General features: G+C 41.5%; 2 protein-coding genes and 1 pseudogene across 3 annotated transcripts; all 3 read right to left on the bottom strand.

Annotated features, from left to right (window-relative positions):
- Positions 1-906: 906 nt before the first annotated feature.
- Positions 907-1,643, bottom strand: LOC311601835 (large ribosomal subunit protein uL30-like; annotated as a pseudogene). The gene has a single exon. The product of its transcript is annotated as a large ribosomal subunit protein uL30-like (transcript).
- Positions 1,644-4,069: 2,426 nt separating this feature from the next.
- Positions 4,070-7,415, bottom strand: LOC311601167 (melanoma antigen preferentially expressed in tumors-like; the record flags this gene model as incomplete). Its single annotated transcript, XM_084788584.1, is given in 5 exon segments — positions 4,070-4,378; positions 4,960-5,125; positions 5,238-5,588; positions 7,111-7,319; positions 7,323-7,415. Coding segments are annotated over 5 exon segments (1,128 nt in total).
- A 6,527-nt stretch (positions 7,416-13,942) lies between these two features.
- On the bottom strand, positions 13,943-18,164 carry LOC311601166 (melanoma antigen preferentially expressed in tumors-like; the record flags this gene model as incomplete). The annotated part of the gene is made up of 3 exons (XM_084788583.1): positions 13,943-15,383; positions 16,194-16,778; positions 17,875-18,164. The coding sequence occupies 3 exons, from the start codon at positions 18,162-18,164 to the stop codon at positions 14,870-14,872; spliced, it is 1,389 nt and encodes a 462-aa protein (XP_084644709.1). The 3' UTR covers positions 13,943-14,869.
- Between the last annotated feature and the right edge of the window lie 9,108 nt (positions 18,165-27,272).

Raw genomic sequence — 27,272 nt, 5'->3', positions numbered from 1 at the left:
AAGTTGCCAGGAACAACTGAAAACACACTGATGCATATTTAGAAAGAAAGCCCTCTCCAAAAGAAATGTACAATAGGAAAATATAATCCAATGGCCATAATATTTAAAAATCTCTAAATTTCACAAGAAAGATTCTGGCCTTTGGAAAACTTGAGGATTCAGACTCTTTGCCACAGGAAGGGATCCTAGGGACAGAGTTAACCGTTGCCAGGCAGAAATCGGCCAGGATGGCTGGCTAGGCATAGACCCCTGGCCCCTGTATAACATAGGGAGAGGAACTATCCAGGCTATCAGCCCATTGACTGACAAAACCCACTGTGACTGGGAACAGCCCAAACTAACATTAGGGGACTTACAAGTGGCTGGCACTCTTCTAATGTCCAGAACCTTTAACCTAGGCACTTCCGCTTAGTCTGATGCCTGCTATTCTGCCTTGTGGGTTGCCTCATCTGGGCAACAGCAGCATTGCTGGGCCCCTGAGTCTACTTGGTGGCATGTACTAAGGGTTTGACTAAATCTGCCTCTTCTCATGTCTTCCAAACTAAGTAGACAGATAGATTAGGATGCAGATATATTCATATTCCGTTTCAGAAACAAAACAAGAGTTAGATTCCCTTATAGAAAGAGCCTGACAAAATTGGAGAGGCTTAGAATTACTTCTCATGCAATAAGGGACTAGGCATGGCTTGGAGGGGCAAAATCCCTGTTTTTTCAAGATAATTAGAGAAAACCTTCCACAGTTGGGGAAAACTTCAAAAAGAGAAAGAGACAAAGACATAAATCAGGTAATTGGTACCGGCCACTGCTTTTTTTTTTCTTTTTTCTTTTTCTTATTTTTTTTTAAAGCTGTGAGACTGTTTATTAACTGACCAGATTACAAAAAAAAAAAAAGCTATGGGCAACACCTCAGTTCATCCATCTGATAAGCGTGTCTATCTGGTCTTTCCTGTTGCCAGCATCTCCACCTTCCACCAAGTGAACTGTCTTTTTCTTCATTCCACCTAATGGAGAAGACAGTTTGAAGGACCACCGGAAGTTATTTGCTTCCTTGAAGTGTTTTCTAACTGTATAGATCTCATAAATTAGATCCTCCATTAAGATGATGCCAAATTTACCAAGAGACTGATCAATCAAGGAATTATCTGTCAAGGCAATTCACTTCCTACTGATTTTCCCATAGCCTTGCTTGTACATGAGCTCATTTACAGACTTCAGGTTGGGGTACCCCCATGCAATGTACGGTTCCAAAATCCTTAGCATGTTAATGGAAGCCTTGTTGAGCTTAACAAAGGTGCCATTGAAGATCTGTCGACAACGAAGAAGCTGCAATACTTTGCAGCCCTTTGAGCTTACACCATTGATACCCCAAATTTGGAAGACAAACGCCAATTTTGGGTCTGTAGGCATGTAGAAGTTTCCAGCTTTCCTTGCCATCCTAACCATGCGAATCTCAGTCCTGTACATCTGCCTGTCTCCTTCTGATAGTGCTTGGCCTTCTCATAGATGAGCTTCCTCCTCGCCTTTCGCAGTGTCCTCAGGGCAGTCTTCTTCCGCAGGCGCTTCATCTTCAACTCTGCAACATTCCTTCGCACAGCAGGAACCTTCTTCTTCTTCTCTGATACAGCCTCCATGGTTCCAGTTGGAAAAAGAGTGGACATCACTGTTTTCTTAGTGCCCCCTGGCTAGCTGCTCTGCTACCAGCACTGGATGGACCTTTCATTGTCATTCTGAATGGAGAAGTGGCTGGGCCCTGCATTTTAAACTATGTGGCCAATTATGTGTCAGCTCAGTCAAATTAACTGTCCTGAGGACCAACCACACCTCTTTAGAGCAGGATGAGTCCATGATTTGACTCAATTACTAAGACCTGTGGGGAATGTAACAGGGCCCCAGCCCTCAGCAGGCCTCCAGACCTTAGCACAAGTGACTCCATGATGGAAGTGTCACCCAGCCTGTAAAACTCAGCACACACAGACAGCACCACCTGCCAAAACTAAAACAAAGCCCCAATCTGTCACAGTCCACAGTGTTGGGAAAAGTCTACATGTACTAACCTTGCCGTTTGGCTTTTGCAGTTCCACTTCTGGAACTGAAGTATGTTCTTCACTGAAGTATGTCCACCCAGGACAAGGATTTTATGCTTACAAGCTGACCTGAGAAAGGAGAGGGGCTACGCTGGGATCCTGAGCATTCAGTTTAAGTGCAGACTAGCCAATAAAGACTTTCTTTTAAAAAATAAAACCTGTTTTATTAATTCTTTGTTAGTTTCACATCATGGAACCCAGTCCTGCTCATCTGCACATTTATCTCCCTATCCTCCAATACCTGTTCTTCACCTTTACATCACCCTCCCAAATAACACACACACACACACACACACACACACACACACACACACACACACACACACACCACAGAAGAAATCTTATCATGGAAGCTGTAGTATGTCACAGAGTGTCCCACAGGACACCCCTGTCCACACATCTTCACTAGGAAATGTCCATTGCAATGAGTCATTGGCACCTGTGACACCGTCAATATTGGATCTTCATCTGCCTCCTCCTGGTTATCCTGTTTTTGCTTTGTCACCGAGATGCTGCAGCTTTGGGTCAGCAGGACTGGCCTTTTTCATGCATCCCAGCCATTTGCAGATGGTACAGATTTGGGGTGGGCTAACTCAGAGCCCTGGATCTGGGCTGGGTGGTAGCTCAGCTGGTCAGCAGGCTGGCTCTCCCTTATCTGCAACACCAGGGTGAGCTCCCCAGCACTGCTCTGGCTAAGCCACCCAGTGCTGCCCTCAGCAGGAGGCAGGGGCAGTTCTCCTGCTCTCATGTTTGCTCACAGGCACCCAAGCTTTCATAGCCAGGTCCACTGTGCCACCCAGTGAAAGTACAGGGCCCATGCTGACAAGTGCTAGAGCCTAGGAGGCTGGGCAGCTCTGCTCATCTCACATCCTCAGGGCTGGCTCACCAGGGCCTTCTGGAGCCATCAGGGCCAGAGCCACTCTGTTTCCCAGGAGAGCTGCAGGGCCTGCTTTCCCAAGTTCTACAGCTAGTGAGGAGGGTAGATCTAGCTCTTGTGCTCTCATGGCCTCAAGGCCAGCTCTCCCAACTACCACAGTTAGCAAGGGGGAAAGGCATCACTCCTGCGCCCATGTTGCATCACCACAGATAAGTGATAGGGCCAGCTCCGCCACACTCCCGCGCTCAGGGCCCACTCACCCACAGCCCAGTTATCATGGCCAGCTCCACTGTGCTACCTGAGCTGGGTGCAGGGTCCCCTCTCCCAACTGCAGCTGTCAGTGAGAAGTGGGGCCAGTGCTCCAGAGCATGCCAGTCAGTGAGGAATGGAGCCATATCTGTACAGCAATACCAAGCCCTGCTGGTACATTAGCCATAGACCTAGACATGGCCCTCAGAGGCAGCCTCAGTGTAGACTTCATTGTGGCCCCACGTGGTGGGGAAAGTTGCTAACAACAGGCTACTTCTCTCCACCCTTGTGCCTCCTGTTCCATCTCTCTTCACACTGCCTAAGCAAATATTTGAAAGTAAACTACATAAATATGCCCAGAAAGTTTTGTGTACCCCAGAGAAGTAGCCTGGTGAAGGTCAGCAAATACATCCAGGAAAAGTTATAGTGACACTGTTGGTGTCAAGTTTCTACAAGTAAATCTCAGTGAGGACAGGGGTATAACTTTTCATGACTTCATGTATAGCATACTGGTCAGTAAGAAGGAAATTAATGATAATGGACAAAAGACCCTCAGGTACTCTCATCTATTCCATTTTCTTGTTAGAGTTATTCTTTATAAAGTTCAGTTACATTCCTATATTCCCTGACTGTAATTCCTACAACATAAGGATCTTACATATAAAGCCTATAGACTTAAATAAAGAACATTGCATGCTTAAACTACATTTATCAGTGTTGAAAATTGGCTGAACTGTGAAAATCACTCTGAAAAGATGATCCAATTCATGTTACTTCTCTTTGCTGCCTGTAGCATTGCCTTCAGTTGTGCTTGAACATCGGCAAGCTTCTGTTGGTCTAAGCTGCCCTGATAATACCGTCATTCGTAGCAATGTACTGGGATAGGGTAAATCACATAATCCAGCTCCATGAGGGGTAGTAAGTTTTGCAAAATTCTCATGAGCATAGACATTGTAATGGGGCTAGAATCAAAACGAAGCACACAGAGGTGGGAACAGTGGCTTAGGGCTGGGATAAGAGAAGATATGATAGAATCTGTTATAAGACAATGATTTATCTCTAGATGCTGCAGGGTACCAGAGACATTCTCCATAAGAGTTTGGAAGGGCTCACAATCTCCCCAGGATATTGGATTGTTACTGAGATTCAGCAGCGTGAGGTGAGTGGCCTGAGGGCACCGGGACAGAAATCAGAAGTCTCCGTAAGAAAGCTCACAGAAAGGCAGATTCAAAAAATCCAGATAATGTGGCAGGACTCTGCCAGGAAAAAACAGAAGAGCATTTCAGAACAATGCAGAATCAGTGAGGGGGAACGTATCTATGAATCTAAAACACACTACTTTGCACATACCCTGCTGCAACAACTAACAGTGTGGGCTTTGACTCACTCACCAGGCAGGTGGCTCTGAGAAAGCTACTTTTGTATTCTTAGGCATAGATTTTTAACCTTCAGAATCTGTACAAGATAGCATTATGCTCAGTTCTGTGCAATTGTAAGTGAAAAAAAAAACCTACTTGGTACTTATAATCCATGTGGAACTAATTCCTCTGTTTGGTGGAGTGAGGTCAGGGATAAGAGGCAACTGCATGGCCCTAAATGACAACCCCTAGATTCTGGGCCTAATCCTTGAGCAAAATAAATGAACAAATACCATCTGACATTATGAACTATGGGTGCACACATGCCAGCACTACATTATGAAATCTCTAACTTCTTCCATCCCGGTGTCTCCAGTTCATCTGTAGATACCCAGAGAAAGACTATGTCTTTTTCATTAATGTATTTTGGGTTGTAAATTGTGTTCACATGGTTGGATGAAAAAGAATGGTTGTAGCTTATTTTTATAAGCCTGCCTTTTCCCTTATTATAAAGAAGTGCTCTACTGGACAGTTTCAAGCTTCCAGCAGTGCTACTGCTGAGGAGAACAGCAAAACTGATCCCGAAGTGGCTTAGGAATGCCGTAGAATTCCACCCTTTCTGAACAACAGATTGTCCAGAAGCCCGAGTACCGCCCCTCAAACTCTCACCTGAGCAATTTGTGTAGACGATTTGTTAGGCAGAAGAAAGACAGGTTGAGTTCCTGAAGGTGGTCCATCCGCTTAAGTTCGGTGAGGAGACTTTTGAATATCTTCCCTTTCAAGGATCTGAGGGTGACTTTACAGAGACCGAGATTGTCCAGGTGGACCATCTGAGACATAGGGGTGGTGATATCGTTCAGGGAAGCCCAGTCAATGGCCAGGTGATCAACACATGACAGATTCAGAAGCTTCAAGGTATTTTTATAGTCAGACAGCTTATCAATTTGCAAATGCCGACAGCAGAGGTGCAAGGAACCTGAGCTCTGCTCAACTTTACTCATAAGCAAATCAAAAAATTCCCTTCATCTCAAGGTACCGTCAAGGGAAACGTCCACTAGTAATTCAGTAGTGGGAAAGCTGGACACCTGAACCTCAGAGCCTAAATCTACAGTGTTATGTTGGCCTGCTCTCTTTAGGACAGAGGCTTGAGAGTAAGGGCAAAACTGAAAATGGAAAGGAAATTTGGTCCTCATTCAAAAACATGTGGTCCTGCAGTCACTATCTTGCCTCGAATCTAGGATCTTCAGTTTGGAGCCTCTGTAGGGAAAAGAGGAGATAGCACATATAAGAGGTAGCATATTTTATTATAACCCATGAACATTAATAATATGATCTGTTCCACACAGCAAATAATAGGAAGCATTTCCTATTCAAATACAGCATTTTTCTGTCCTGTACACTGCATTAATGCTCACTTGTTTCAGTTCTTCTATCTTCTAAGTAATATAGTAATCATGCAAACCAATCAATAGTATCCTCACTCACATTTGTTACACAATTAAACCCCTCTGTAAGACATAGGATTCTTTTAAATAACGTCAACCGAGAGAGTGGAAAGAAAGTCAGAGCTAGTAGGTATGGAGGACACCAAGGAAACAAGGCCCTCTAAGTCGACAGGCGCATTGCACACAGGAAGTCACAGACACTGAGGAAACATGTGCATGGCCTGCACATATCTGCACCAGATGGGGTCCTAGAGCTGAAACATGACCTGAACCCTAATCCAGAAGTTGATAACCACTTACAAATGAAAATTTTGTTTCTTCCAATAAAAGTCTCACTTAGGAAAACAAAGTACTATTAAGAGTAGACTGTGCTTTTTTTTTTAAGAAAAAAATCTTTTATTTGTATTTAATTTTTTTACATATTTAAATATTTTCTCTTTGTGCCGTATAGGTTCTTTGCATATATATTGTGGCTTCTAGCTTTGTGTGTTTGTGAGATTACTGGGTCTTTGTTTCTATATATTTTCTTGTGCTTTCTCTTGGGCTCCTTTCCTTCTCTTTGGTTGTTTTGTCCTATTTGATGTATTAATTTTTGTTCTATCTTATTTCATTACCCCTTAGAAGCCTGTTTGTGTTTGAATAGGAGACAGAAAAGGAGTAGACTCCTATGGGAACGGAGGTGGGGAGAAACTAGGAGGAAGAGAGGGAGGGAAAACCACAACAGGGTATATTATATGAAAAAACAAACTTTTTGACAGGGTCTTTTCTGCAGAGCCTTAGCTGTCCTGGATTTCCCTTTGTAGACCACGATGGCCTCAAACTCACAGAGATCCTCCTGCCTCTGCCTCTTGAGTACTGAGATTAAAGGTGTGTGCTGCCACCACCTGGCTAAAAAATCTATTTTTAGGAAAAGAAAACAAAAAGAAAAACAAAACCAACAAAAAGAAAACAAAGACAAAACCAAACCTTAACAGTTGGACCAAATACCTCCTACCCGCTGACAGCATTTACCGTTAACTAACTCTGGCATGCCTTTTTTTTCTCTGTCTCCACAGCCTGAAGAATAACCTCTTTCTGGCTTCCCATGTCACTATTACACAGAATCTTGCAGAGGAGAAGCAGAGTTTATGGCAGGAAGGAATTGAAGACCATCAATCATGGCTTTCAAGAGTTCACTTTGTGTTTCATTTACTCTTAATGTTCCGATGTGGAGACAATAAAAGGGCCAAACCTTCACCATTGCTGTCAGTGTCTTTTTATGCCCACCCAAGAAGGCAGAGGAGAACAATGGAACAAAAAGATCTCGTCAGATCTCTTCAAGAGATTGGATTATTATAGGCTCATTGCTGAGCAGACTCTGTACAGCAAGATGTAACAGGGTGGCTGGGTCCTTGTGGTGCATCTTCAAGAACCTGTATCAGGACGGCAAAAAATGTTCAGTTCTGACCCAGTGCTAGCATTGTAGAGGACTATAGAGTAACCATATGAGCCAGACAATGACTTCCAGAGACCTCTACTATTGTCACAGGTTAAATGTTGATGTCTGTATATTAACATATGTTAAATAGACATTTCAAATCAGAAGGCAATATTATGTAGCTACGTAATTTCCTCTGCAAAGAATACAAAACCAATGAGAAGGGGAAATGTAAATATACATGAAATAATATCTTCATTTTTATGGAAATGAAAAATACTAAACCATAAAAAACAAGTGTAACAGCCTAAATGTCCCTCAGTTTAAGAATGGATAAAGAAACAGTGGTACATTTACACTATGGAATACAACTCAGCTATTAAAAACAAGGAAATCCCAAAATTTGTGGACAAATGGAACTAGAAATGATCATACTGAGTTAACCCAGAAGCAGAAAGTTTATGTGGTATATACTCACTTATAATTGGGCACTAGCCCAAAAGGCATGTCCCACGAAAATCTTCACCTACCAGGAGATTGGAATAGATGTGATGACATCCTACTGAGACTCTAGGTAAGAGAAATATAGGAGATGGGGAAATAGAAGGATCCAGAGGGTCCTAGAAAACCTACAAGAAGAACATCGTGACATGTGGATCAGGGCACATTTACCTCTCCCTCTTCTTCTTACACTCATCCCATCAAGAGTGTGTGGCCATTAACCAAACCCTTAGTTGCAATTGGATACCTCTGATTTCGGGGGGGGGGGGGGCTGTGGCTCTTGTCTATATGAGCAGTACAAGCCCCAGTCTGGGGCCTTATTGGTGTTTCATGAGAACTCTGTTTGGATCCTAGTCCTCATCTGCCCTCTTCTCCCTCCCTCTCACTCTTTCCCAACCCCCAGAGCAGAGGCCTTTTGTCATTCCACATGCCAGTGAATCCAACATCCACACAGTGAGGTAAGGATATTCTACTGGTTCCTTAGACTGACTCCCTCCATCTGGACTCTGACTGTCCTCCAGCTTTCTGCCTTAGGCTTTGCATGCTTGGTCTCTGTCATTCTTAACCCTGGGAGCTCCAGCTTCCTGCATTTAGTTTACCTGTCAAGTCACTGGAACTGGAGGTGCCATTCCAGCCCTCTGGGTTACTAATTTCCAGCCACTTTCCATATGTAGGTTACAACCTTTTATGGAAAGTGAGCCTCACACTTGCTTTGCCCCAGATGGGGTCCAAGATCTTGATTCCCACACACCTTAGGCTTGCCTTAAAACAAACCGCAAGGTGCTGGTATGCTGGTTGACTGAGGTCCCAGAGTGTTTAAGCTCATTGAGATGCTGGCTCTGGAGATGGAATTTGGCCTCTGTTCCCCATTCCAGAGTCAGAACGTTCTCCAAACCTTTGTCCTGGCTTAGTCTGGCCTCCTGATGCTATGACAGGGAACATGAGAACCAAATATCCCAAGAGGAAAAGAAATTGTGCCCTTAAGGACAGCTAATGGGTAAACTATTTCCAATATAGGTGACTAGTATTTAACACCCAATATAAGAATGTCTACAATAAAAACAAGTACTATAAAAAAGGATGTGAGTTGTAAGGGCTAGCTAGCCTCCTGACTCAGGTGACAGGGAACTCCTGTCATCCTTTCCCAGTTCTGAACCTGAGATGGAATGTTCCTTGGGGAGATTTGGGAAGTTACTTTCGTTCTCCTTCTATGTCTCTTGTACAACTCCTAAGAGGGACCTCGTACTAACTATATTCTAATTACTCTAATAGGTACCTATGGACTCAGCCTCCGAGAGCAGAGACCATGAACTTCTTTCCTCTGTTTCTTTAGTTTCATATTTTGGACCTACCTGCCTAGGCTATAGATACCATTGCCTCTTAAATCCATCCGAACCTAAGTAAAGTGTCTTTTAAAAGAAAAGTATGTAGGCATGTGTGACTCCCACAGGATTTGTGCCCTCATGGGGGATGGGCTCCCTTTGCCACAAAAATGAGCTTAACCAAAGCGGAGACATTCATCCAACTTCCCAGTCTCGTGGAGCCTTCAGGGAATCACTGCACTCTATTTTAGACTAAGGATCTAGCATCAGACACCTCCCCTCCCACTGAGATGTACGTTTTGTAATTTTAATGTTTTACTTCATCGTAATTCTGACATAGTTTGTATGTGAAACAATTACTAGATCCTAAGGAAGACCTAAGGACATGTCTCTAACACTGGCATACTAACACTTCTTCACAAAAAGAGGAGGTGAACAAGATATCCCAGCCAGTTTTGTTTGTTTGTTTGCTTGAGACAGGGTTTCTCTTTGTAGCTTTGGCTGTCCTAGATGCCCTTTGTAGACCAGACTGGCCTTAGAACTCACAGCGATCCTCCTGCCTCTGCCTCCCTGAGTGTGGGGAATCAGTAATCATAATTAAAACAGCTGAGTAGAGGGCTTCTTAGCATCAGTTAACCTCCCCTGTCTCTCTCACCAGCTTTTGGAAAAACTTAAAAGAAGTTTCAGGTAAGCATCACATCCTCGAGTACCAACTCCAAAATAAACGAGGACTACATCTCTTGGTTACTGCTAAATGCTAGATTTCTGCCCTCTTCCAGATGTGGGATGTGTGCCATCCTCCAGTAACAATGTTGCTTCTGCACCAACAAATCCAGTGACAACTCTTCTGAATAGGCGTTTGGTTCCCTCCCACTTTGGCCCCTCCCACCTTGGTCACTCCTTTCCTCCTTGTTATCATCGTATGTATGTTTATCCTATCTTTTAAATCTTTTACAAAAGTTACTACTGGATCAAATCACTGACACCAGTAAGCCCATATTAGTGAAATGGCTGCCCTGACTAGGTCTGCTATTGAGTCCCCTAATCATCAGTCTCATCTTATTCATGATAGCCCTACCCCCACCCCCATCACCACCATCTAAGTAACTGAGTTTTTTTAAAAATAAGTTTCTCTGGTGGTGCATGAGGGTAATCATATGACCCACCACAGCTGATCGAATTAAAACTCTCCTCCTGCTACAATGAAGTCAATCTGGCTGATGGCCCCTTAGATCCTAGGAACAGAATCTAGCTATAGTTCCATCCTGTACCTCCTGCAGGAGTAGCTAGTGAGAGAATACATTGACCCCCTTCCTTTTACCCATCCTCAGGGTCTAGAATGGAGGACTATCAAAAGAGAATTGCAAACACCAAGTTGGCCATCACCCTTTTCTCTGCAATGGTATCCTGCCTGCAAGATACGCCAGGGTAATGGTGGCTTGTGGGAGTAACCAAGCAGTTGATCTGACTTAAATTAAGGCCCGCTCCACAAAATGGAACTCATACCTGATACTGTGTGGGTGAACAAGAACTGGAGCCTAGATAGCTCTGGGACCTAGGGGAAAACCAAATACTACTTGTCTAAAACACAAAAAAACAAAAGTGTCAACATAATGACTACTAATGTCATCCTGCTATACTTATAGCTCACTGCCTTGTTCAGCCATCATCAGAGAAACTTCCTTCTGCAGCAGGGAACAACAAATACTGAGACCCACAGTCAGACATTATGCAGAGTGATGTCTCCCATCAAATGTCTCCCCTCAGGGCTCAGGGAACCCTACAGAAGTGGAGATAGAAAGAATGTAACAGATGGAAGACAGAAGAAAACAAGGCCCTCAAAATCAGCAGTATTGATATGCCTGTGAACTTACAGAGACATATACAGGACCTGCATGGGTCTGCACCAGATCCTCTGTGTAATTATTATGGCTTCCAGTTTAGTGTTTTTATGTAATTCCTGAGTGTGTGAACAAGTGATTCTCTGATTCTTATGCCCTTTCTTGAGATAGTTCCCTTCGGCTATTTGCTTGTTTTGGCCAATTCCCATGTTAGCTTTTGTTTTATCTTATTTTACTATTATCCCTTAGAAGCCTGTTTGTTTGCTAATGACAAAGGAGTAGATCTGGATGGGAGGGAAGGCTGGGAGGAACTGGGATGAGCAGAGGGAGGGGAAAACATAATCTGGATATATTATGTGAGAAAAGAAATCTATTTTCAAGAAAAGGGAAAAATAATAATGAAATAAATTTTGTAAACTAAAATTAGAAAATGCCATTCTCTAACCTCCATACAACCAGTGCAAATGTGTATTTACTGAAACTTTAGTTTCCTGGACTGGGTCCACACAGTCCTGCCCTGTCATCATTCAGTCAAGAAAAGTACATGAGATCAAGGAGCCCTTTCCTCTATTACTGAACCGTAGGTATTTGATAGACTGTGGGAGAAGGGGAATCATTGTGTTCAGTTATATACACACTGATGAACCCACAAGACTCCCATGGAAACCTTTAAACATGTGGCTTCACAGATAACTCAGATTAAATTCAACAAGTCACAATATGAAATAGAGAGCTCCAGTCACCTCCAGGTCCTTGTATCCTCCCCCTCTTTTCTACAAGACTCCCTACACTTTGCCTAATGTTTGGCTGTGAGCCTCAGCATGTTTCCATCTGCTGCTGGGTGGAGCCTCTCAGAGGACAGCTCCTGTCTGCAAGCATAGCAGGGTATCATTAAGAGTGCCAGGAAGGCAGTCATAGGGGAGGGGAATAAGGGGAAAATGGGAGGGAGGGAAGAATGGGAGGATACAAGGGATGGGATAACCATTGAGATGTAACAAGAATAAATTTTTTAAAAAAAAGAGTGCCAGGAAGAGCTAGAGAGATGGCTCAGAGGTTTGGAGCACTGACTGCTCTTCCAAAGGTCCTGAGTTCAATTCCCAGCAACCACATGGTGGTTCACAACCATCTACAATGAGATCCGGTGCCCTCTTCCAGCCCGCGGGTATATGTGCAGGCAGAACATTGTATACATAATAAATGAATAAATCTTTTAAAAAAAGAGTGCCAGGGTTTGGTTCTCTTCCATGGGGTGGGTCTTAGGTTGGGCCAGGCATTAGTTGGACATTCCCTCAATCTCTGCTCTATCTTTAACCCTGCCCATCTTGCATGCAGAGTAATTTTCTGGTTGAAGTTTTTGTGGATGGGTTGGTGCTCCCTTCCCTTCACTAGGAATCCTGTCTAGTTAGAGGGTGTCATCTTTAGTCACCATGACCCCTGCTACTAGGAGTCTCAGCTACAGTCACCCCTATCTCCTCACAGAAGCCTAGTTGGTCTTAGGTCTCTAGTTTGTCACAGCGATGTGTCCCATTCAAGGTTGCTCTTCTCTCTGTAGGGGTTTTGTCCTCCTGCCCAACTCTCACTCTCCACAGGTCTGGTCTCCAAGCTCATTTCCCTCTGTACTCCCCCAGAGCCAAACAACCAGGGCCCAGAGGGGCTTGTGGAGACTGAAGCACCAACCAAAGACCATGAATAGACTGGATAAAGGCCCTCTACACAGATGTATCCGATGGGCAGCTTCATATGAGTCACCTAGGAAGGGTAGCAGGGCTGTCTCTCACATGGTCTCTGTTGCCTGCTTTTTTATTACTCCCCCTGGTGGGGCTGCCTTGCTAGGCCACAGAGGAAGAAGGTGCAGGCAGCCCTGATGCAATATGATGAGCAGGCACTACGCAATTGCTTACCATGTGTGAAATTGCTAAAAAATTAATATGTGAAAGATTTTAAGGGTAAATAGCAATAGAGGAAGACACCTCATGTGAGTTGTAGGCATTAAGTACATACACACACACACACACACACACACACACACTAACATGCACGCACATATATATACACATATAAACACATCTGCCATTAAAAATTATTTACTCCTTTGAGGCATGAATGCCCATGGATATGTTTTACTCATTTCCCAGGTGCCTTCCTATTTTTCATAAACTCCAACTCTGGCTCAAAAACAATAAAAAAATAACCTTGTAGAGAGGTCTGAGGAAATGTCTCAGGGAGCTAAGTGCTTGCTGCATAAACATGAAGATCTGAGTTGGGATCCAGTGCTTTCCTGTAAGGAGCTACCTTGGCACTGCGCAAATGCCTGCAATAGCAGAACTTGAAGGTGAATGTGAGGACCAAGGGGTGTTGTGGCCCAACCAGCCTAAGCATTGGGTACATTTCAGATTCAGTAAGCAACCTGCCTCAAGCAATAGGGTGGAGACTGACTAAGGAAGAGACCATAATGTGATCTCTGCTCCACACCCACATGTCTGTAATATATGCATGCATACAATAAACAACCATACCCTGCCCAGTCAAGCCTCCTGTGGGAAAATGCTCCAGAATCAACATCAACCTGCTCTTCTTTGATACATGACTACAGAAGACCTTGGGTGTAGATTAGCACTTAATTCTTCGGGAGAGATATTCTTTAAAATTAGCTTTGATCATCTCTGAGCATGGGTTATTTTTCAAATCAGATGAAAGCAAACATTTGAGAGTAAGCTACATATATATGCCCAGAAAATATACAATTACATTGGAAAGAGGAAAACCAAAAGAAAAACTTAAATGAGACTCATGAACTTAAATTTTGATGTTGCATTTAATATAAAATGCCAAAATAGTCTGATGTTAACAAGGAAGCAATATAAACCGTTGGCTAGTTACATTGACATTTTAGTAAGTTGTTAAAATTCTGTGCAATAACATGGCACAATATAAGCACCACGGAAAAATAGGAATGCCATTAATTCTCCATTCTTGCTTCCAAGTCTTTGAAATGCTATGTTGACAAATATATCAAAATTGTGCATCTTGTTTTTACTTGTACTTCTTCTTGACTTTGATCATCTTTTATCTCAAGAATGTAATCAACACAAACTTTAATTTTCTAGGAAAATTTTCAGGTTTGATATCTCAAAAATGTAGTTCAATTATCATCTTGACATATGACAACTATGAACAGAATTCTGGCTTGAGTCAGGAGCCTGTCTTGCTTGTCTTTATGTTCTTGCTGTCAAATGGATCCTTGGTAAATGAGTATGAAATAAAAATGAAGCCGCTCAATTGATAGTGGTTGTAGATTTTTTCCTCAATGTTAAATCCAGATAGTTTTCTATAAACAGCTAAAGAGAGTCATAAGTAGACAAGTTTAATACAACTTTAGGGAAAAAATGTTTGGCTTCAATAACCACCTGGCCTCCTAAGCCACGTGTAGGACAGGTTAGATTGTCGCGACTGGTGTTAAGTATCCTCACATAAAGCTCATTGAAGATGGAGCTGTGACATTTCATTCTGTAGTCTTTCCGAATTCTCTATGTAAAAGTTCATTGAGTAAGATGAAATACTATCAGGAACAATAGTCAAGAGACACACGGCTACTCTCAAAGTCCTCCATTTTCTTCTAAGTTATTAGCTATTTATATCGGTTACACACCTATACTTTTTAACTCTATTTTCCTACAACATAAGGATCGTTTATGTTAACTCTATGGGATCAACAAAAAAACTGTTCAGCACTTAGGAGAACATATCAAGTTGAAACTGTGTTGGACTATGCAATTTAACCAGTGTAAGTGATCCAACTCATGTCGTCCCTTTCAGCCTCATGCAGCATGATCTTCAATTGCTCATGCACATCAGCAAGTTTCTGTCGATCCAAACTGCCCTGAAAGTGCCATCTCCCATAGCAGTGCACAGGGATAGGATAAATCACGTATTTCAGCTGTGTCATGGGCGTTAAGTACTCAAGAATTCTCCTGAGCATAGGCATAGAAATGGGATTAGAAGAAAAGCTGAACAAACGGAGTTGGTAACAGCGGCTCAGGGCTGGGGCCAGAGCAGTGAGTGTAGCATCTGTTAAAAGGCAATGGTTAATTGCCAGATGCTGCAAGGTACAAGAGAGATTCTCCAGGAGACAATAAAAGGGTTCACAATCTTCCCAATACATTGAATTGTTGCTGATATCCAGCAGCTTTAAATGATTGACTTGAGGGCACTGAGACAGAAACTTGAAGTCGCTGTAAGAAAGTCCACAGAATGGCAGGTGTAAAAAATCCAAATGTGCTGGTAGTACTCTGCAGAGAGGAAACAAACAAATATTTCTGGAAAATGAGGACTAGATGAGTGGAATTATACTCAGGAATCTAGAGTAAACTATTTTGCACATATTTTTGCATTAGCAGCTAATGCTGTGGGCTTTCACATACTTAGTAAACTTGTGCATCTATGAAAGATACTTTATCACTTTAACAAAAGCTATTTTAATCATGATAATGCATACAAGATATTGCTATACAGGTGTGTGGAGAGCACAAATGCTATTTTAAGCTTATAATGTATACAATACATGGCTATAGAGGTCTGTGAAAAGCTCAGTGAAATATATTATGTACTTAGTAACCAGAATATAATTAAAGGTGGGACTAGTTCAGCTGCTTGGAAGAGATAGGGCAGAGTGTGCAAGCAAACGGAAACTCCCTGTGTCCTGCCCATGAATGACAGCCTCCACATTCCTGGCCTGAACCTTGGAGATAGCACATTAGGGAAATGGTCAGGCCCATAGTCTATGGGTATACATGGCTATAAGTATGTGCGCCTGTGCCACAACATAAACTTTCTCTCAATTCCTCCTCCTCATCTCCTGATGGCTAGAGAAGTACTGCACTGCTCTGTTCACCTTCACTGAGCGCACTGCCTGCATGCGCTTAGATCACCTGTTTTCTGCAACTCTGTTTTTCTCTTCAATCAGAAAAAGGTGCCCTTTCTAGGTTGTTTTTAAACCCACAGCATTGCCCATGCTGACATGGAAGGTGAAAGATAAATTCTTTTTCTCATCGTAAAAACAGGCTATTAACGGAAACCCAGTACCTATCCCAAGCTCTTACCTCAGGACATGTTCAAGATGATCAGTGAGGCAGAATGAGGAACAGCTGAGCTCCTTGAGGTGGTCCATACATCTCAGTTGGGAAAGGAAATTTCTAAAGGGTCTTCCATTGAAAGATCTACAGGTGATTTTAGAGAGGCTAAGTCTATCTAAGTTTACAGCCTGCTCCAGAAGGGACACGACACTGAAGAGAGAAGCCTCATCAACTGCCAGGTAAGAAACACATTTCAGATCAAGGTGGCTTAAGGCGCTTCTGCACTCACTCAACTTCTTAATGTGCAAGTCTCTGCAGCAAAGGTGCAAAGATCCCAAGCTCTGCTCAACTTTACTCAGAAGCAGAGCAAAAAATTCATTTTCCCTAAAGGCACTATCAAGAGAAAGGCTCACTAGTAATTCCATAGTCGTCTTGGGGGGCTGACCCTCAGAATCTGAGCTTGAACTACTACATTGGCTTTCGACTTTCATGAGAGAGCGCTCAGAGTTAGTGCAAGAATGCAAACAGGGTTTGCATGTAGTAGTGATCACAGGGCATTTGTTCTTGCAGCCAGGATGCTGAGTTAAATCTAGGATCCTCAGTTTGGGGCTCCTGTAGGTTAAAAAAAGATACAGCATCTAAGAACGAGAAAATGTTAATATAACCAAGCGGGATCAATAATAACATGTAGTGATAAAGTGATCTCTCTCTCTCTCTCTCTCTCTCTCTATCTATCTATCTATCTCTCTCTCTCTCTCTCTTTTTCGTTCCATATACCAGCAATCAGCAAGACTTTCCTATGCAAATACTATATCCTTTACTATCCTTCACAATTTTCTATATCAATTAATTCTCACAAGTCTTGCTGTTCCTGCCTCCGTTTTATGTTTATCTATCAATAGCAGACTCACTTACCTCTATTACCAAAGTAAAATCCTCTGTAAGACTTTAGGGTTTTTAAGATAACCTCACCTGACAGACCAAACACCTTACATCCATTTTTCAACATCTACCATAACAAACTGTGGAAGATAGAATACTATAGCTAGCTGGTGTTCTCTTGCCATAGGCTCCAGTATAAAGTTAGTGATCTTACCATGTATGTATTAAACACATTCTTACAGAAGAGCTGAATTCTTGGTTGTAACATCTGAAGACCATCAGCCATGGCTTTCAATTTACTATGTTTCTTGTGTGCCTAGTGCACTAACGCAGCATGAGAAAAAGGGTCAAACTTTACCACTGATGTCAGTGCATCTTACGCCCATCCACTGAGGCAGCATTGAACAACAGAACAAAGTTATCTTGGGATCTCCTCAAGTTCATGGATTACTGTGCACTCAGAAAAACCACTTTATTCTTGGTTGAAATTTCTTATTCTGACTTACTACCAATAAGTGTTTCCTATGAAAAGTAAACAGCACTGATGACTGTTTCCTTTAATTCTCCACCAATCCTCAACAGTCTTAACACTCAAGTCTTCCTTCAATGCAAACAGAAAAATCACAATACAAGTCCGTCAATAGTGTCCTCGATCCTTTACATTCCGTATCCAACATTGTGAGACACTTGTTTCAAAGTCACCTCAAGGTTTAGACTAACAGTCTCATCTTCTCTTTCACTACTAGCCTACACTACCTCTGAGAGAATAGCAGACAATGGCATAACCTCCTGTATATTACTACACCTCCGTTATACAGAGTCTTACCTAAAAGCTGGGGTCTCAGCAGAAAAAAGCTGAAGACTCTCAACCATGACCTTCCAGAGTTTGCCCTGGGCTTCCTGAATGCTTAATGGCTCAACATGGAGGCAGAAAAATGGCCAACTCTTCACCATTGCTGAAAGTATCTTCTTATGTCTACCCTTGAAGGCAGCAGTGAACAATGGAACAAAAAGCTCCCTTGGGATCTCCTGGAGAGCTTGAATTGCTAAAGGCTCATGGTGCAAAAGACATTGTATAGCAATATCCAACAGTGTGGGTGGTTCCTTGAAGTCCATCTTAATGAATCTGCATCAGAGTGAGAATCATTTAGAAAATTTGACAACATCCACAGTATCTTCTTTGCAAACAGTATTAACAACATGATAATTTTTTGTCGTCAAACAGCCACTTCTAGAGACCTCTACTTGTAGCCAATAGACATATGCCTGTGAGTATATTATGGCTATTTGTATATGAATATACATATAACAACTGCTTTACATATATACATATATATACCATATATACATATATATACACATAAACCTGTGAAAGTGATGAAATGCCAATAGAAATGAACACTGTTAGTAGAACACAACTTGGATCACATAGAGAAATGATATTTCATCTCAATAGTATACAAGCCATCAAAAAATTAAAGGGTAAATATATACAAAAGGGATAGCATCATCACTATCTTTAGAGAATTCTAAGACATCAAATTAACTGCAATTATAAAGAGAAAAAAAAGATTGTCATTCTAGTCCATAACTTGTCATCCTGGCATCCCCCTCATGGCATATAGAGGTACGCCAAGATTGCAAGAGATATAAATAAAAGAAAATGGTTAGGGGCTTCAAACTGACCTGAGCCTATACCCAGAAATACTAGTCACAATATAATCCTAAAATAAAAATAATGTATTCTAAAGGTAAAGGGAGAAATACAGTTTAATGAAACAACCCTCCCAAAGACGTCTAATTAAAATCCTTACGGTCTCTCCTATATGTGGTAACAGTCTTCCTGAAAATAGAACTTCTAAGCATCTAGTGAGGGTGCCACATACAGTGTCAAGGTGGGAAAAGAATTACAGGACATGTTAGTGTAGGGTAGAGGAAGGTATGGAAATACACAGTGACTTCCATTAAGATAAGTAAGTAATGTTTGTTAAAAAATGAAGGGATCCATGTGAAAGGGAGAAGAAAAATCCCTTGGCTGTCAATGGATAGGAGGGTTGGAAAGTGTGGAGAAGATTGAGTTGAAGGTGGGAATATGTTTGGACTACACTGTGTGCTATTTTCAATGAATAGATAAATTATTTTTAAAAATCAACAAATGAAACTTCCTTATTTGAAACGCAGTTTCTAAGAAAGTGTAAGGTCAAACAGGCCATGAAGATCATTCAAGGAAATATGGTATTTATGGGCAAAAAATAAAGGAGGAAATTAAGAGTCTGATAAAGCAAAAAGAAAAACAGATCCAAATATTCATAACTATTACCTTTAATATTAAATTAAAAAACTTACCATTAAAAATTGTACTCAGACATCCATAGAGATCTTTGACATGTACCCAACTGCACATAAACACCTAACATAAACACAAATGCAACAACTTGAAATGAATCAAAATTATAGAACCAAGCAAAACAGTAGTGTAGGTTAAGAAAAGATAAGCCTTAAATGTTTCAATAGCCTGCTCTCCTTTCAGATAGGATAACAATGCACTGAGATAAAATCCCTAACACATAACCATTGAGATGTAACAAGAATAAATTAATAAAGGAGGAAAAAAATCCTTAACACAAATCTCAAGGTGATTTCCAAGTCAAATCTTAAATCACACATGAGATACTCATCCCCTTGCATGGACAGCAGCAACCTCATAATTTACAAATGAGCGAGTCTCTGAAGAGAGGGAGAACCTCTCTCCCCTACAGTAAAAGACTTTAAATACATAGTGGGGCCTAGTAGAAAACACACATATACAGAGAGAGAGAGAGAGAGAGAGAGAGAGAGAGAGAGAGAGACAGAGACAGAGACAGAGACAGAGACACAGAGAGAGAGAGAGAAGAGAGACAGAGAGAGACAATGAGAGAGAGAGAGAGACAAACAGACAGACAGACAGACAGACACAGACACACACAGAGAGAGACAGAGAGCAGAAAGAGAGAGGAGAGAGAGACACACACAGACAGACAGACAGACAGACACAGACACACACAGAGAGAGACAGACAGCAGAGAGAGAGAGAGGAGAGAGAGAGACAGACAGACAGACAGACAGACAGACAGACACAGACACACACAGAGAGAGACAGACAGCAGAGAGAGAGAGAGAGAGAGAGAGAGAGAGAGAGAGAGAGAGAGAGAGAGAGAGAGAGAGAGAATCTGTCAGACTACTAACCTTTGACTCATCAGGGATCAGCACCAACCTATAAGTTAATAAAGATGAGAAAACCCAAAGTCAATTCTCAGTTCTCACACTCCAACACTGGGTCTACAAACAAGCACCTCCAAGATGTAGACATTAAATATAAATTGTATATCCCAATGTGTTTCTTCTTTTTTTCCCTGCTGGGCTTTTGTATCATTTAACCCTTACAGCACTTTAAAACTTCCAGCATTTATTCCTTTGGTTACATTTACCTAGTTTATTCGTGTAACCACAACTAACTAATGTGTTTCTATCCCTGTCCTTTCCCCTCCACTTCCTAACATGCTTCTATTTTTCCCTTCTCCACTTTCCTTTCTTTTATTAGGCATTGCATGTCCCTGGGTTCCTCCCACCCACCCAATTCATTTGCTCAGTTTACTGTTTCCACTTTGGTCCACATTCAGTTTTAACTCTATGGTTCACTGCACAGTATATTCCTGATTCCTGTTCTTTTCCCATTTGTGCTGTGGTAGTTGGATGCAAGCAACTTTGTGTTTCTTTACAGACATGGTCTATGATGGTGATCTAGTGCTTACTTTTGGTCCTCTCTAAACAGTACTGAAGATTTACCCCACTGGAGGAGGCTGCTCACTAACATCTCCAAATAAACCGTGAGGAGATACCAAGAGCAGGTGATGGAGACATCACAGCACAGATGCATAGGTCATATGAAAAGCATGGGAAAAGGTCATAACCTCTCAAATGTGTAAACTAAAAGACAATGAAGTGGTTGGAGGGCTCCACTGAGAATTCAAATGCCACACAAAATAGGACTCTCGGGGGGTTTCAAAGAAGATTCAAAGTAGCAGGTGAAGGAATTCAACTCAGGACCTGGAGATGCAAACCAGAAACATGCATGAGTCCATCAGCAAGAAATTGTGAGTTTGAAAACAAAACAAAAAAATAGAAATATTAGAACTAAACATCAAACAAACAAAAAGCAGTGGAGAAAGTTTCACCTGCAAACTGTATCAGTTAACCTAAAGAATATTAAGGCTGGAAGAAAGATTCAAGGAAAATCTCTACTTAAACATCAAGATCATAAAAGAAATAAATAACCAAGGTGAAACTCTTGCAAGACTTAACTCAGGTCCTGCAGCTTGCTCACCACCCGCAGCAAAGCATCATCTAGGTGGATTCTTATCAGGGACACCGGGTGGTTTCAGCGACACAAATCACTAAAGGTAATAGAGCTCAGAACATAGGATTAGAGCAGAGAGGATGGGACGATCCGAAAGAGAGACAGCAAAACGTGCTGGCTTAAAAAGGACACATCCTACCAACAGAAGGACACACAGAAAAGGCCTTGTGAAAAGATACAGATATGCTCACGACAAAAGCTCTGAAGGTTCTAAGAGCACACTGCTCAACATGAAACGCTTCTACACGGCCAACTTGTAGCTGACATTAATCTAAACAGTGAAAACCAGAGACTTCTTCATCTAAAGTCAGGGAATAAGACAATGGGGCCTGCTCTCTGAAACTATGTTCAATATGCTGCTGGAAGGTTTTGCCTACAACAATGATACAAAAGGAGGAAGTAAATGGGATACAAACAAGAAAGGATGGGGTTAAATAATCTCTCTCTCTGGGCAAGGGAAAAGCTCAAAGGGTTAAAAGAGTACAAACACTCAAACACAAGCACTAAGGTGTACCTAATACTTTCACTAATGAGGCCGGATTCACAGCAACATAAAAATCCAGTTCACACTCACCGAAAACACATGATGCTATGAAAGGAACCAGAAAAGCAATTGCATGTAAAGTTGTTTCCAATTTTAAAACACCTAGGAGTAAACCCGAGGGAGTGAAATACGTGAGCAAATGAAACTTTGAAACACTGAAGAAATGGAAAGAGACACTAGAAGAGAGAAAGGCTTCCCATTCACACAGATGAGGCAAGTGACCATGTTACTGAAAGTTACACACAGGTACAATGAAATGCCTTGCAAAACACCAATTATATTTAGCACGAACTAAAAGCATGGTCCAAAATACAGAGACAAGAACAAAAGACCACAGTTAGCCAAAGCAAAAGCTGCAGCACAGCAATGCTGGAGGAAGCACACACAATACATGTTCTCAGATGACACCCTGGAGCCACAGAAACAAAAATGAATGGCATTACAGGAAAAAGAGACATACGGAGACCACCAGATTGGAATAGATGGCTCAGACATTTAGCCAGGGACACTCATACTTTTTAAAATCATCTTTTTGTTTTTGGGGACACAGCCCTCCCTGTCTGACCTGGATGCCCTTTGTAGAGCAGGCTGGCCTCGAACTCTCAGCGATCTGCCTGCCTCTGCTTCCCTGAGTGCTGAGATGTCAGGCCCCTGTCCCTTACTCTTCACCAAATCTAAATCAACATAGATCAAAGTTCCTAATGTGTGATGGTACATACTGAAACCTCTCTCACAAAAACAGGCTGAAAATGCTTAAGATATAGGGACCCTGGAAACAGCTTAGGAAACAATAAGAACTGAGTGAAAGGATTGTATGAAGTAAACAAGCTTCTGCCAAGCAAAGAAAATAAGTAAGAGTGAAGAGACAAACATCAGCATGCCCACAATGCTTTCCCACTATCTGACATGATTAATATCTACAATCTATAAAGAAGTTAACATTTAATCACCAAATAAAGGAACCACCAAATCAACACATGCCAAATGCACTGAACAGTTCTCAAAGGAATACACATGGCCAATAAATGGATTTTATGATGTTAAACATCACAGTCATTACATAAATGTTCATCAAAAGCATTCTGAAAGTATATGGTTCCCAGTCTGACATCCTTTTCTGACCTCTAAGGGCATTGTGTTCATGTGCATATACCCACTCATAAGCATACACAAACACATGCAGTTTTAAAATATTAATATAATTTTTAAAAAGAAAACAGAGTTGGGCACAGTGGCACATGCCTGTATTCCCAGCACTCTGGTACATCTCTGTGAGGTCAAGGCCAGCCTGGTCTACAAAGAGATCTCAGGACAGCCAAGGCTATACAGAGAGACCCTGTCTCGAAAAAAAAAAGAAATTAAGAAAGAAAGAAAGAAAATAGCTGGGTTTGGCAGTGAATGCCTTTAATCTCAGCACTCCTGAGGCAGAGGCAAGCAGATCTCTTTTGAAATCTATGCCAGCGAGGTCTACAAAGCCAAGTCCAGGACAGCCATGACTACAAGAGAAAACCAGTCTTGATAAACAAAACAAAACAAAACAAAACAAAAAACAATTTTTTTTAAATAAAGAAGAAAACAAATAACAAATGCTGAGAAGGATGTAGGGAAAAGGAACACTTACACATTGATGTTGGCAATTTCAGGAAGACAAATGTAATATAGGTTCTCTCATATGCAGTATTTAGACTGAAAGATATATTTACACACATATATGTAATACATATGTACACATACATGATATTGTTCCCTACTTACATTGACCTGATAACATTTTTTTCTCCTTCTATCCTTTTCCTTTTCCTACTGTCCTTCTATTTCACACAATCAGTCCTTATTTTACTTTTATTAAATGTATATATACATTTTATAAGCAGTGTGTGGTGGCAAACGCTTTTAATCCCAGCACTAGGCAGGCAGAGACAGGAGAATTGTTCTGAGTTCAACACCAGCCTGGTCTACAAAGTGAGTCCAGGACAGCCAAGGCTACACAGAGAAACCCTATCTCAAATATATATATATTTGTGTATATATATATATATATATATTTGTGTGTATATGTATATTGCAATAAAATATGCATCTATGTTTGTAAATGTCACAACAAAACCCAGTATTGTTCTTATAATGGAATATTTTTAAGTGAGACAAATGCAAATTGACAGAAATTGAAAAAAAATTTTAAGTGTGCCTGACTAGGAATCTTCAGATATGTTGAGCTTATAAAGTTCAGTGATGATAGTGGAATTGTCCTTGTAGATGTGACTATGAAGAAACGATGACTAAATTCACTGAAGTATCCTAAATGAAATCCTGGACCACAATGACAACATTACGTGAATGAATCATCAAATACAAATGAAATATGTGGTTTACTTATTAGGGCTTGAACAATATTCATCTCCTTGTTTCTGGTAACTCTTTTAGTGCTGTAAGTTATGTATACTAGGGAAATACGAGGGCGGGAATACTATGTTATGTGCCTAAGTTTAATTTATAATCTAAAGGGGTTCTGAGATACACATCTGTAATGACATCACTAGAGACAGAAGCCGGGGAATCATAAAGGCCAGTGAGTAGTTGCATAGCAACAGTGTCTGGTCAAATTCCAAAGCATTTGAGAGCCTATTACACTAAACAAAATCACGTTCCTCTATGGCAAGTATGAAACAAGGTCCATGAGCATGTACTTGCTCTTAAGGTGTGAAAACCAAGCTAAAATAATTAATACTATAGAAAGAGAAATACATATCTACACAGTTCGGTCCTTGCTGTTTTAAAGAGCTGGCCCATAAAAGATGTTACGGCAGGTTGACGCAGCTGTAGAAATACCAAGTCTTTCTCAGGAATATAAATCTTTGAGAAGATAGTGATAGGCTGTATGTCGAAGCTTAAAGAGGAGGTAGGAAATGATTGGTCACATAACTGAAGTTAGTGCTCCCTCAGGAGAAACGCCTACCTCCAGAGACAGCACCACCTCAAAAGAAACGCACCAAAGGCAAGCCGATTCAGAACCACTGGGGAATCCGTCCCGGTCACAGATTAATCCCTCTCCCCTTGTCATTTAGCCCCAAACAAGTTTAACTTACTCGTAGTTTACCTAAGTAAGAAGGCTCATGTGTTCAGCAGCGGCAGCCACTCATTTTCTGAGAGGCTTTCCCCATCATAGCGGGGACGCCACGATTATGACGGCAGCTGCCCCCGCAACAGTCGGGCCTTCCACAGTTTAAACCAGTCACTGGAGAAATCTGATTGGCTCCTCAGCGTCACCAGTCTTGTCGTCGTCTGATACTTCCGCCATCCGTGTGCACCAAGCATGGACCCCACTGCAAGTTGGCTCGAGGTATGCGCACGTCCACTTCCCTAAATACTCTTAGCCTAAGAAAAAAGAAAGTTACCCATAAAAATTAAACCCATCTCTGAGTGAGACATAAACACTGCCTGGCCTCAGATTTTACTAGGCCAGGTCTCAAGCTCGGACACAGAGCCATCGCAATTAGTGGAACCAATACAGGAAGTGTTTCATTCAAACTCGAGGATCTCCTGGAACTCGCTCTGTAGATCAGGCTGGTCTCACTTCGAACTCAGAGAGATCTCTGCCTGCCTCTGCTTCTGGCTCCAGAGAGGATTTTTGTCTCAAAAAAAAAAGGCAAGAAAAAAAAAAGTAAATATAAAGCAGGGCATAGTGGCACACGCCTTTAATCCCAGCATAAGGGAGGCAGAGGCAGGCACATCTCTGTGGGTTCGAGGACAGCATGGTCTACAAAGAGAGTCCGTGACAGAAAGTCTACACAGAGAAACTCTGTCTGGAAAAAAAGTAAACAAAAACCAAAAAAATTTGAGGATCACTTATAGAAAAACATGGGTATACTTTAGCACTCTGCTTTCTCTTGAGAAGGATACTTGCGAGGTCCCAGCAGTCTCAAAATGTGGGGTGCTGCAGAAGATATTTTTGTTTAAGACAAAACTGAGGAGAAAAGAGACACAATTCTTTTTTTTTTGAAAGCCACCACCACCAACAACAACAAATTGCAGAAATAACCAATGATTTTTCAAAGGTGTTCTGAATACTCTGCAGAGAAACCACCATAATATTTTGTTGATATTTCAATGAGAAAAGGATACCTGCTCATCTTAGAATATTAACTGTCAATAAAGAGGGTAGCCCCTAATTATTTAATATCTCTTTTTTATCCTACAATACTGATCTTATTCCTCCTTACTTTTCTTTTCCACATTCTCATGCAATTGTATACAATACCGTTGCTCATGGCCTATTCTATCCTTTCCTGCCTACCATATCCTTTATTGCCTATGTCCCATGAAAGAAAGAAAAGGGTGGTGAGAGCATTATTATAGACTATGGAGGTTCAGCCCAAGAGGTTTCAGAGGGCAGTCAAATTAGCAACTGTGTAAAAGGCCATTCCTGTGAAATTTTGGCTGAGCACATGTGTTGCATTGTTGCTTATCTGTTTGCTTTCCCTGCCCCCTTTCTTGGAATCTGCCTGAGGCTAAATTGAGGAGTTTCCAAACTAATTGTATTGGCCAAGGAGATTTCAAGATAGCCTCATATTGACTGGTTATTAGTCATCACTCTTATGCAGATTTGCAATGTTTGAGACTCAAAGATGTTGCTGATTCCAAAGCAGTGAGATTTCTGCCAGGGGAAGGTACCCACAGGAAGGAGATGCATCCCAAGAGAGAACAAAGTGTGTAGCAGGTAGAAAAGCTGACAGGATGGAACCATCTGAGCACTTTCACCTCAAGCATAGAGCTACAGGCCTTGGAGCTTGTCTTGCTCGGTTTTGGTCTGGCTTTGGTCCAAAATGTTCTCAGAGTGGCCCTAGCCCTCCCCTTTGGAGTGATAATATATATGCTGTGCCCTCCTTGTATGTTGGATTTATGTAATTTGGTTTTTTGATTTTTTAATTTTTGAAGGTTCTTGTGAAGAAATTGCCTTATGTCAGAAGAAACTTTGGACTTTAGGCTTTCAAGCACTCTGAAGGTCATATTTTTGTTTAGGTTTGAGAACTTAACTTCTATGATTTTGCTGAAAATATTTTCTGTGCTTCATTTTTTTTCTCCTTTCTTTTTAACTATTATTCAGAGGTAGGGTCTTTTCATTGCATCCCAGATTTCCTTCTTGTTTTGTTCCTGTTTTTGTTACAGTTTGCTTTTTTTTTTGTAAAGATTTCTCTTTGATTTCATAATCCTTTTCTTTCTACCCTGCTATTGTCACCTTTACACTTCATTCAGTTTGATGATTAGACTTTCTGGTTTCCTTTTT

Source organism: Acomys minous, assembly GCF_964271855.1.
Source record: "Acomys minous genome assembly, chromosome: 7".
Classification (NCBI taxonomy): domain Eukaryota; kingdom Metazoa; phylum Chordata; class Mammalia; order Rodentia; family Muridae; genus Acomys; species Acomys minous.
The sequence above is the reverse complement of the archived record's forward strand: the minus strand, read 5'-3'. Positions and strand labels throughout refer to the sequence as shown.